At 39.5% G+C, this 12966-nt stretch overlaps 1 protein-coding gene across 7 annotated transcripts in view; it reads right to left on the bottom strand.

The window, feature by feature from the left end:
* Positions 1-676: 676 nt before the first annotated feature.
* XIAP (X-linked inhibitor of apoptosis) overlaps positions 677-12966 on the bottom strand; it is a 48945-nt gene continuing 36655 nt past the window's right edge. For all 7 annotated transcript variants that reach the window (XM_082750678.1, XM_082750679.1, XM_082750674.1 and 4 more), the window contains one exon: positions 677-5241. In XM_082750678.1, coding sequence (XP_082606804.1) covers positions 5048-5241 — 194 coding nt within the window. In that variant the 3' untranslated portion in view covers positions 677-5047. The remainder of the gene's footprint in view (positions 5242-12966) is intronic.

The following is a 12966-nucleotide window of genomic DNA, read 5'->3' as shown; positions in this document are numbered from 1 at the left end:
CGAAAGTTTGAAAATTTCTGTTAAAAAGAAAGCTTTTTAAAAAATATTTTATTTATATATTTGACAGAGAGAGATCACAAGTAAGCAGAGAGGCAGGCAGAGAGAGAGAGAGGAGGAAGCAGTCTCCCCACTGAGCAGAGAACCCGATGTAGGGCTCGATCCCAGGACTCTGAGATCATAACCTGAGCCAAAGGCAAAGGCTTTAACCCACTGAACCACCCAGGCGCCCCAAGAGAAAGCTTTTTTTAAAAAAATCTTTGGTGCCCTCTCTTGGGCTTGAATTTCAAGAGAAAGTTTGAAAATTCACATCTTTATCAATATTCATCGGAAGTATAGTTGACATGAAGAAAGGTAGGCTGCATTTTAATTTCTTGCTCATGATTTGTTATGGTGACTAATATTATCTCTTGGGAGAAACAGGCCAATCTTTGTGGGGAGAGGGTAAAATAGTTTGTATTTTTATACATTTTAAAAACAGGCTTTTCATGTACTTACAGATTTTTATAAATTAATATGAAAACAGACGTCTTTTTTTCTTTTAACAGGACATGACTTGATGTGTACCTTAATGCCAGGCCCAATAGCAGAAAATATATATTAGGTTTCATTTTAGTATTTTTAAGAGGGCTATTTTATTTTTTCTAAGAAAGTAAAATAAATACAAAGGAATAAGATATCATTTTAAAGAATAGTACTTTATTGAATAAGTTTATTCACAGAAAAATAAGCTTTAATCTAAGTTGACTGCCAGATTATACAGTGGAAAGCTATTTTCTTTGTTTTCCATATTGATGGAAAGGTTTCTACTAAATGAAAAAAGTCATAAAATTATATTCACAAATATAGCACTCTATCTGAAAACATTTCACGATTATTCACAGCACTAATACAATGACATAAGAATCCGTCATTCTGTCAGATTAAATATTAACAGTAATGAAAAAAATGCAAAATCTTCTAACCAAAAGTACATTAAAGCCTTTATTACATCAAATCGAAAAACGCGTATTTGTTAGTAAATATAGGGAGAATGACAAAATATACTTATATAGTAATTTTAAATGTTGCATTAATGATACACAATAAGAATGTAGGAAATGCCAAAAAAAATCTCTATGCATATCTGCAAATATCAGTCTTCAAAATAGAATCTTACCACCCAAAACATTAACGTAGTATTGTACAATTTGAAGATACATGTATTTAAGATTGTCCTACTGTATTAGTCATAAAGTGTCATTTAATATGTAGTGAAAGTTATGTTATAAAAGAAAGAATAGTTGAAAAAATAAACATTTGAGACCTCCCAGGAGAGGTAACTTGAAGTTTTTCACCTTCAAACCATGTGTCAGTCTGGGCTGCCACTAATTAGCTAGATAGCTTTGAATAAATCATTCACCTGTGAGCCTCAGTTGTCTCACCTGTAAAATGAAGGGGAAGAATCAGATACTCCTCTAAGGTCACTTCTAGCTCCGACACTCTAGGATTCTAGTATGCCACTGGTGAAATTCACATTGCGCTAAGTGAGTAAGAGTCAAATTGACACTGATGATGAAAGTAGGAATAAGCCAATTATTTCTATTAGGAAAACTCACTGAATTCAATAAAAATAGTTAAGTTTTTAAAAGAGGAACTTAAATATTTTTAAGGACCTGCCCTATTTATTATAATTTACATCTTAACTATGAGAGCTGCCAAAAAAAGATGAGTAAGAGTCACCGAAAGAGTTATCATCTAAGTCTTAGCCCAAATTTCCAGAGTCAAGGCAAACCCCTGAAGGGTTCGAGAGTGTGCTGGGAAGGGAATGAACATTTGTATCAAGTATCTGACATCCAGGGTCTTCCGGAACTCTCCTCTGATTTTATAAGACAGTTATTATTCTTATTTCAGAGATAAAGAAATAGCTCTCTCTTTTTAAAAGCAGACTTGGCTAAAAATAACTACAACTGTCAACAATCCCCTCCTGTTTTCTTATTTCTCTAGTGGAAGCGAAAAACCTACCCCATTTGTCCCACTCCTCCACCCTTTCCCCTCATACTCAACCCCCGGGGAATCAGGAAATAAAACAATGATTTGGGCCTAAAGAGTACAATACACGCACCTAATGCTGCGGTGGTAGTCTCCATTCAGAGTTCAAAATACCAGTTTTATCTACTCAAATAAATGCAGGAAAAAAAAAAAAGCCTACCAAAATTTAAATAATGTAACCACAAAAACAAAAGATCATAGTTAGGCAGGGCCAGATCCCATTATATACACCCGTCACACACACCCTACCCCATCTTAGCCCTTAACCAAAGGGGGGGAAAAAAAACCCAAGAAACCCAAACCTAGCAGGAAAGGCAATACAAATCCGTTAATTAATAAACTGGAGTTTAGTACTTTAGAAACATGAAATCCATTTTTCAAAAATTAAAACAAGGCTTTTGACCGGCACACCAAATTATTATGAATAAAGAGAACTACTTATTACCAAACAACCTGACTCTTCACATGACTAAAATGTAGTAAAATAGGTGGTGACTTGGAAATCTTTAAAGTGAACTTTCTAACAGAAAAGGAATGTCTACATGTAGATACGAAGAACTATTTTGGGAAAGGGGGAGGCGCAGATTTGGATCTGGTTATATTTTGACCTTGCAAGTAATCATTTTTTGCACAACTAGATGGAAAGGATCCAGTGCTTTTTATAGTGAGAACACAGACAAACACTGGTAAGTCTTTAAAAAAATGTGATTAGAAGTTGGAGTGCTGAGTGATTTCAGAACCTGAAGCAACAGCATTTCTAAACAATTCTTAAAATAAACTTGTTATCCACATCAGCTTCATGCATTACATTTCACAACTCATGGGGAGAAAAAAGGTCTTTCTTAACTCTAAACATTCAAGTTTTAAAAGAAGAGTTTTAATGAACTGAGGCTCCCAGAACAGGAAAAGCCTTATGTTAAAATAATTCAGTCGTTGGCCAACAACTAGATTGAATTAACTACCTGACTTGGAGCTGACATGTTCTGGAAAACACATTTAAGAACCTTTAACACTTTTCTCCCCTTGTAATTTAAATTCAAATCATAGACTATATAATTAAAAGTTAACTTAATGAACATTTAACTAAACCTAAGTGGAAGTGCAAAGGTTTACACCATAAAACAAGACATCCCCCCCCAACCAGGGAGGTCATTATTTAATTTGAAAAGTTCTCATTTAAATTCACAAAGCTTTAAATGACTGTCACTTAAAACAGTCATCCACAGAGGTGAGGAGAACATGACAATATTCTTTCTCATAGAAAATACAATGAAAATAGGATTTTTAAGTTTCACCCTCAAATGTTTCTCTGCAGTAAAATGCTTCACTCACCTCTATTGACAGGTTGGTTTAAGAATCTTTTAAGCAAACCCTGGGTGTTGTATGAAGCACTTAAACTTCTATTTTTTAATCTCTATTGACTCTTATTCAAGTTTTATTTTCTTTTTAATATTTAAACAAGTATTCTCATTTTCTTGTCAATATTTTGTAATTTCCAAGAGATTTTAAGGATCTTGAGAGAACATTTATTTCAGAAGTACCTACTACTATTACTAGTCAAGGAAACAAAACAATTTAGGTAAAGACTTGACATTTTGTCCTATATACATCTTAATTATGCAAACAGTAAAAACGCACATGAAACTTTAAGATACAAGATGATATGAGAATCTCAACATGGAAAGCTGTCACTATAACTACAAGCAGTGTACAAACATGCTTCTACTTTTTCCTACATAAGCTGACAGATGTTTAAAATACTGGGTTAACAAAGATCTTTTAGTAAAGTGACTTAGGCAGGCTTAAACTAGCAAGGATTAAGGATGAATCCTTACTAATTAATTGGAAGATCTGAGACATATTTTATATTTCATTTTACAAAATCAGGAATATTTATTTTGAAACAAGAGAAGACATGGTCTACCTGTCAGAAAACTACCACTCAGAAATATTTTTCATCCACAAAAGCAGGAAAACAAAAAAACATTTAAATTTCACATTGGCACCAAAAAGGTTAACTGCTCTGCCTTCTTGGATTAGAAAAACTAAAGCTGAGCAATAAGTAGTTTTGCAGGCGTTTGAACATGCCTAAGCCTTTAAATCAGTAAAATACTTTCTAAAAATTCTGATTACAAAATTAATACATACTTACAAAAATCCAAACAGAACAAAATGAAAAAAGTAGAAAGTGAAAGGCCCCTGCAACGCCCCCGCTCTGGGCCCTACCCTCCCCCCACCAAGAGAAACCACACTTAACAGTTTGGTGCTTTATCGATCCAAATCTTTTGTTCTATACATATACAAAACACACACACCTTCATCTGACTCATTCTATACACAGTGTTTTGCCACTTCAGCCTACACTTAATATATCTTTGACATCTTTCCATGTCAGTACATGTTGGCTAGACAGTATTCTATCCTTAAATACCCTTTTAACAATGGCAAAATAATTTTTTACAATCACCCATCCAAGCACGTGTGTCTAATTTTAAAACAGAATGGACAAAATACTAAAACACAAAGACAAACATCTAAAAATAATCTCTATCTTTCCACCAGTGTGGAACAGTTCATTCCTTTTCACACAAAACAAATTATGTGATTGGGGAGATTAACTCTAATCTCCACGTTTACAAAGAATGCTCCATTTGTTAAGCCTTTATGAAAAGAATGAAAAATTCAGCTGATTAATTCACTTACACTTAGAAACTAAGTTAGTGTACTACAAATACACATTGTGATCAGTTATACAGTATGATGCTTCTTAGTCTAGATTTCAATTAAATAAGAGTGAAAAAAAGGATATACAATATATCTAATATTCCCCCAAATCCAGAAATTCAAATTTTAGATTATGAACTAGAACACTGTAGTTTACATTTTGTCTACTTGGTAGCAAATGCTAATGGCATTCAATGCTGATTACTTAAAGTCAGTTCACATCACACACTCAATCAGGGTAATGACAAGAACATAATGTGCCGAACTGTAGAGTTAGATTAAGACATAAAATTTTTTAAGACATAAAAATTTTTTGCTTGAAAGTAATGACTGTGTAGCACATGGGACATTTGTCAACTGCTTCAGCACATTGTTTACAAGTGACCAGATGTCCACAAGGAATGAAAACCACAGCAATATTTCTATCCATACAGATTTTGCAAAGCTTTTCCTCTTGCAGGAGCCTTAGCTGCTCTTCAGCACTAATCTCTGCACAAAGAGAAAAGAAATGTGTTAATTTTTACTTTCTTAGTTGTTGAAATGTACTGAAACAATGAGAACCCCTACTGTGTGCCAGGTGCTAGGCGAGGGCCGGGAGACAGGACAACTCACACAGGAAGCCTGCTCTCAAGCAGCTCGTGGGCTAGAGAAGGACGTGAGCTGAGGCTATGGAGGGAAGCACAAAGTACAAAGCGGTAAGTGCTAGGGGCGCCTGGGTGGCTCAGTGGGTTAAAGCCTCTGCCTTCGGCTCAGGTCATGATCCCAGGGTCCTGGGATCGAGTCCCGCATCGGGCTCTCTGCGCGGCAGGGAGCCTGCTTCTCTTCCTCTCTCTCTGTCTGCCTCTCTGCCTACTTGTGATCTCTGTCTGTCAAATAAATAAATAAAATCTTAAAAAAAAAAAAACCCAAAGTGGTAAGCGCTATAATCAAGTCATGTACAAAGTGCTCGGGGATGAGATGAGAGAACCAGTTCTTCTGTTCAGATGAGGTGGGAAAAGCTTCTCAGGTTGGCAGCTGCAGAGTGTGGGGGACGGGGAAAGAGGTGGAGTGACATTTAAACATGGCCAACAACTTGCCAGGCGGAGAAGCCAGGGTTAGGTAAAATGAAGTGACGTATGGAAAGGGCACGACTTACTCCAGAAATGGAGGGATGGATGTGAGGGACACTTCTAAAGTGGGACTACTAGGATTTGGTGACTGACTACATGTGAGGGATAAGGAAAAAGAGGAACCAGAGTTGATTTTAAGATTTCTAGTGTGGCTACAAGGGGATGGTGATGCCAAAAGGAAATACTGGTTTGGCATTTTTCAAGTTGTTTTGGAGGTGTCTGCAGGGCATCTGTATATAAATGTCACAGGGCATCTGTATATAAATGTCATTGGACAGCCACGTCTTGAGATCAGAAGTTAGGGCTAGAAAAAGAGATTTGGGTAACATCAGCATGTAGGTGGCACTAAAGTACTTGTTAAATTCAGCCTTTCCCAAACTAGGTTTTGAGGTGTTAACAAATACATCACAAAAATGTGTTTCGTGGTCAAACAAAACAATAATGACAGGGGTACTTGGGTGACTCAACTGGTTAGGTGTCCCACTCTTGATCTCAGCTCAGATCTCGATTTCATGGTTGTGAATTCAAGCCCTGTGCTGGGCTCCACACTGCACGTGGAGTCTACTTTAAAAAAAAAAAAAAGAACTATAATGACAACCAACAAGGGCAGCAGTTAATAGTAACATAGCACTTATTATTACGTGCCAGGCACTATTCTAAAGGCATTACATATTTTAACAATCTTTGTAGACCAGTGGTTTCCAAATGTGGCCTCACGTGAGAATCACTTGGGGCATTTTTTAAAAAAAATGTATTTATCTATTTCTGAGAGGGGGGGGCAGCAGGAGGGAATCTTCAGACTCCCCACTGAGTGGGGAGCCACTCTGGGGCTCCATCACAGGACCCATGAGATCATGATCTGAGTCAAAACCAAGAGTTGGATGCTTAACTGAGCAACTTGGGCGCACTTGGGCATTTTTTAAAATGATCGACTGCTATGCCCCATTTACTAAATCTAAACTTTCTGGGTATTTTTGTTGTTGTTGTTCCAAAATTAAAATATGCAAAATAAAGAAGATATGGTTTTATACAACAACTACAACAACAACAATTTCTGGGATTACACACACTGGCTTGGGAACCAATGCTATGAAGTACAGGTCATATCCCCTCATCTCCCCTTTAAGTACAGTACAGTGCATATCCCCTCTTAGAAAGTCACATTTAACTACAGAGTTCCTTTTTTTTAAAATTTTTGCTCCCTTTTCATGGCATCCCCTTTAACATCCTGGGGAACACTGTTTGTTTGTTTGTTTGTTTTTTTAAGATATTTATTTATTTGACAGAGATCACAAGCAGGCAGAGAGGCGGGCAGAGAGCTCGAGGGAAGCAAGCTCCCCGCTGAGCAGAGAGCCCAATGCGATTTCAGGCTTGATGCTACACCCTGAGATCATGACCTGTTTGAAAACAAGTTTGGGAAACAGTGGTTGAGTTTTGTTCAACAAATATTTACTGAACACTTAACTAGGTTTTAGGAACTTGAGATACAACAACTAGCAAATACAAAGGCCCTAGGCCCCTCATCGTTCATAAACAAGTGAGAAACACAAGTAGACAGGAAATTATAATAGAAGGTAATGATAAGGGTAATTGCAATATATTATAAAGAACACAGGAAAGGTGTAAATGTGCATGTACACATAAACAGAAGGCCTCTTGGAAGAAATTATAGTTAAACTGTGTCCTAGAGGAGGAGGAGTTAACTAGGAAAGATGGAGGGGGGACCCTGGGGGACAGAGGCAGTGGGAGGAGAGTGTTCTGGGCAGAGGAAACGGTACAGGCAGGCTCCGAGGGGAGAGACAGAACCAGGACTACAAGTACACGGATAAGCCTTGGGGAGACACAGCATGACTTGAGGCTACAGAAGATCAGCAGATGCCCCACCATGGAAGACTTGGGAACCCACCTAAAGGAGTTTGGACTTGATCCTAAGGGTCCTGGGGGCCAGTAAAGGGTATTAACCTGGAGAGAGATAGCAGGAGATTTGTGCTTTGGAAAGGTATGCCTGACCAGGGTGGAGAGGAAGGATTATTTAATCTCTTTCTTCTTAAAAAGCAACCTCATGGGCATAATCAAAACTGTAAGCTCCTGTAAGCTCAAACGTGGACTGCACCGGAGATAAGATAAAGCACCCGTCCTCAAGAAGCTTCGTCTGAGGTGCTGGACAGAAAAGGAAAACCATTCTAAAACAATGTTACGAATGCTCTCATAGCAGCACACATAGAGAAGAGGGAGCTCCGGACTCTAATGTGGGCACTGGGGAAAGCTTCAGAGAATGACCTCTAAGTGGAACCTTGAAGGATGAGTTCACAAGATGGATTTAGGAGACTGGGGGTGGAGTGGGGAATAAGACTAGGTACACAGACAGGGAAAAGGTAGCTGGGGTGCAAGTAACAATGGAATTAAAGAGATGGCACTCTACACTGATTTGTCTCCTATGAAAGCATTTAACCAAGAAAGTTAGAATCAAGTACATACTCATGATGCCCCGTAAGGAGGAAAATAATTAAGAAATTTACACATGGGAACACCTGGGTGGCTCAGTGGGTTAAGCCTCTTAGCGTCCTAGGATGGAGCCCTGCATCAGACTCTGCTCAGCAGGGAGCCTGCTTCTCCCTCTATCTCTGCCTGCCTCTCTGCCTACTTTGTGATCTGTCAAATAAATAAATATGATCGTTAAAAAAAAAGAAATTTATTGGGGCGCCTGGGTGGCTCAGTGGATTAAGCCGCTGCCTTCGGCTCAGGTCATGATCTTACGGTCCTGGGATCGAGTCCCGCATCGGGCTCTCTGCTCAGCAGGGAGCCTGCTCCCCCCCCCCTCTCTCTCTGGTTGCCTCTCTACTTGTGATTTCTGTCAAATAAATAAATAAATAAATCTTTAAAAAAAGAAAAAGAAATTTATTCATGACTTTTAGATGTGATGCTCCAATGAGTAAAAATGAACACTGGACCTAGAAGAGTCAAGTTTAATGGAAACAGAAAGCACAATGGCGATTATTGGGCTGGGGGAGGAGGAATAAGGATGTGTTGTTTAATGGGGACAGTTTCAGTTGTTTAAATAAGAAGAGTTGTGGAGACTGGCTGCACAACTGTCAATGTACTTAACACTACTGAACTGGTTCACTTTAAACATTTTTTTAAAAGATTTTATTTATTTGACAGACAGAGATCACAAGTAGGCAGAAAGGCAGGCAGAGAGAGAGAGGAGGAAGCAGGCTCCCTGCCGAGCAGAGAGCCCCATGTGGGGCTCAATCCCAGGACCCTGAGATCATGACCTGAGCCGAAAGCAGAGGTTTAAGCCACTGAGCCACCCACGTGCCCCTAAACATTTTTTTTTTAAAGAGGAACACTGGACCACCTGTCAGGAAAACTGATTTTTATTCTCAACTCGCTGAGTGATCTTTGCCAACACCACATCTATACTTCAGTTTTCTTACTGAAGTAATGAAAGTTTTTTTTAAAAAAAGATTTTATTTATTTGACAGAGAAAAATCACAAGCAGGCAGAGAGGCAGGCAGAGAGAGAGAGAGAGAGAGAGAGAGAGAGGAGGAAGCAGGCTCCCTGCTGAGCAGAGAGCCCGATGTGGGACTTGATCCCAGGACCCTGAGATCATGACCTGAGCTGAAGGCAGAGGCTTTAACCCACTGAACCACCCAGGTGCCCTTAAGTAATGAAAGTTTTTATATGATCTTTCAGGTTCATTTTGGTTCTGATGATTTGTGATTCTGTTTTACAGAGCACAGTGGAATGAAATGCCAGGCCTACCAAACACTGTTACTGATTTTTCCTACCTTATTTCAGCCTTATGTACAGCAACTTACTTGACATGGTGAGGTTCTGGCCATAGATTTCACCCCCTGAGACTAATAGTTTACCTCTGACAATTTTATTTCACTCAAATCTTCCGGTAACTATTGGATTCTACATCCTTTACTATGGTACCTTTCCCCTTACACTGTCTTTCCTTTCTTTAGTATTTAATTAATTTATTTATTTGAGAAAGAGATAGAGAGTACATAAGCAAGTGGAGGAACAGAGGGAGAGAAACAGGAAGACTCCGCACTGAGCACAGAGCCTGAAGCTGGGCTCAATCCCACGACCCCGAGCCATGACCTGAGCCGAAATCAAGAGTCAGATGCTTAACCACCTGTGCCACCCAGGCACCCCCTCTTTTTTTAAAATATTTTATTTATTCATTTGAGAGACAGAGAGAAAGCAAGAGTTGGGGGGGGGAGGCAGACTTCCCTGCTAAACTAGGAGCCCAATGTGGGACTAGATCCCATGACCCGGAGATCATCACCTGAGCTGAAGCCATACACTTAACCACCTGAGCCACCTAGGTATCCCCAACTTTTAAAAAAATTATTTGAGAGTGACCACGTGAGTGGGAGGGAGGAGAGAGGGAGAAAGAATCTCAAGCAGACTGGCCACTGAGCACAGCACCCAATGAGGGGCTCAATCCCACAACCCTGAGATTGACCAACCCTGAGCTGAAATCAAGAGTCGGATGCTTAACCGACTGGGCTACCCAGGTGCCCCAGCATACTATGTAACCTTTAAAAAGAAATAAATATACTATCAGATACTATTTTTAGAAGATCATTTACTGGGCTATTCTCTGTCACATAGCCATTGGGATAAAGTTAGTACTGAATCTAGGATTTCTCAGTAAGCAACAGTAACAGTGTAGTTTTTCTAATAACTTCTACCCACTTTACCTCAGTTAGGCCCATCTTCTCTTCTGGAGAGAATTAAGAGAGTCTTAGTGCCGTCTTTACTCATCAGCCCTTGGTAAGAGGAATAGGCAGTAGCCCTGGTGTGAGAAGATAGCCTGTATCAGTTAACCTCCCTCTCAATTTAATGAGACCAAGGAGACAACTGATGAATTCCAACTCCTGCTTCTGAAGGCTGCCATTTGCTCAGGCCTTCCTTCCCACACCATCCTAGTTTGTAGGCTCTCTGGTAACAAGAATGCCCATCGACTCCTGTTGGGTAGAAAACAGACACTCCCTAAAGTACTCTGCTCCTTGTTCTCTTCCTATTGCAACCCACTAAATCATCCTGTTGCTGACAATACCTTTAGGTATAAAAACACCTTATTGTCAAACTTGAGTTGTGGTTTAGATGCGAAAAATGATACGGTCACTTGTATTTCTATTGTAGTAGAAAGATGACCAAGTCAGTGGTTCATTTTACCACTGCCAGGATAAGTGAAGCTATTACTGGTTTTATTTTTTTTAAGGCTTTATTTATTTATTTGAGAGAGAGAGAGAGAGAACATAAGAGGAGAGAAGGTCAGTGAGAGAAGCAGACTCCCCACCAAGCAGGGAGCCCAATATAGTAGTTGATCCCTGGACTCCAGGATCATGACCTGAGGCAAAGGCAGTTACTTAACCAACTGAGCCACCCAGGCGCCTCTATTACAGGTTTTAAATAAATGCCTATTTAGGAAAAGAACAGTATGCTTTCTGTTGAATGTTTTATATCAACCGATATAACTTAAAAAAATCACTATTATACTGTTTTGTGACCAATTAATTATCTGAATGTTTTAGAAGCACTGGAATTAACTTAAAGATCAAAAGGGTGTATTCATATTTTAATTTTTATTTTTTTTAAGTAAAGCCTACACTCAATGTGGAGCTTGAACTTATAACCCCGAGATTAAGAGTCACCAGCTCGGGGCGCCTGGGTGGCTCAGTGGCTGGGCTGCTGCCTTTGGCTCAGGTCATGGTCTCGGGGTCCTGGGATCGAGCCCTGCATCGGGCTCTCTGCTCAGCAGGGAGCCTGCTTCCTCCTCTCTCTCTGCCTGCTTGTGATCTCTGTCAAATAAATAAATAAAATCTTAAAAAAAAAAAAAAAGAGTCACCAGCTCTTCTGACTGGGCCAGCCAGGAGTTCCAAAAGGGTCTTTAATGTAAAATAAATAAATAAATAAATAAAAGTAAACTTTTAGATTTATTAGCACTGGGAGAATTTTCAACCTTTGCGAGAGGTGGTCAAGAGCTCAAAGAATAAGGACTATAACAACGTACCTCAGTACCCAAAATTATTCATAGTTTGAAAGGTACTCATAGTTTGCCAAGCAAACATCAAAGAGTTGCTTTCATCCTTTTTTAAAAAAAAGATTTTATTTATTTATTTGACAGAGATCACAAGTAGGCAGAAAGAGACAGGGTTGGGGAGGGGGGCGGAAAATGCAGGCTCTCTGCTGGGCAGAGAGCCTGATGCGGGGCTCGATCCCAGGAACCTGAGATCATGACCTGAGCCAAAGACAGAGGCTTAACCCACTGAACCACCCAGGTACCCCGAGTTGCTTTCATCCTTAAAGAAGGAACTTATATTTTTTTAAAAGATTTTATTTATTTATTTGTCAGACAGAGATCACAAGTAGGCAGAGAGACAGGCAGAAAGAGAGGGGGAAGCAGGCTCGCTGCTGAGCAGAGAGCCCCATGCGGGGCTCGACCCCAGGACCCTGGGATCATAACCTGAGCCGAAGGCAGAGGCTTTAACCCACTGAGCCACTCAGGCACCCCAGGAACTTACATTTTTTACCTTTTACTGCATAAACAACAAAATGGCAGTTCTACCGGGATGGGGCTGCTCTGGCTGAATAGGCTCTTACACCTCTTGTTCCTAAAAGGAGTTTATATGCTTCCCTTGCACATTATTTAATGCAATTTTTAGGGGCACCTGGCTGGCTCAGTCAACAGACCATTTGACTCTTGATCTCAGGGTTCTGAGTCCAAGCCCTGGGTTGGGCGTGGAGTCTATTTAAAAAAAAAGTTTAATACACTTTCCATATATGATTTACAGTACCAGGGTGCCACTCATTCAAGCTCTATTTAGTAATATGGTGTGTTTACAGGTTTACATCGCATGAAAAGTTGCAGAACACTCTAAATCCATTTCAATTACAAAACGTACAGATTCCACACATGATCATAAAAGCCTTCATTGTTCTTTATCTAAACCCACACCTACATAAATCAAATAAATTAGGCATGCCTGGGTGGCTCAGTCAGTTAAGTGTCCAACTCTTTTTTCCTTTTTTTAAAAAGATTTATTTTAGAGAGAGACAGAAGGGGGAAAGGCAGAGGGAGAGA

This window comes from Mustela nivalis, assembly GCF_964662115.1.
Source record: "Mustela nivalis genome assembly, contig: HAP1_SCAFFOLD_1654, whole genome shotgun sequence".
Taxonomy (NCBI): Eukaryota; Metazoa; Chordata; class Mammalia; order Carnivora; family Mustelidae; genus Mustela; species Mustela nivalis.
The sequence above is the reverse complement of the archived record's forward strand: the minus strand, read 5'-3'. Positions and strand labels throughout refer to the sequence as shown.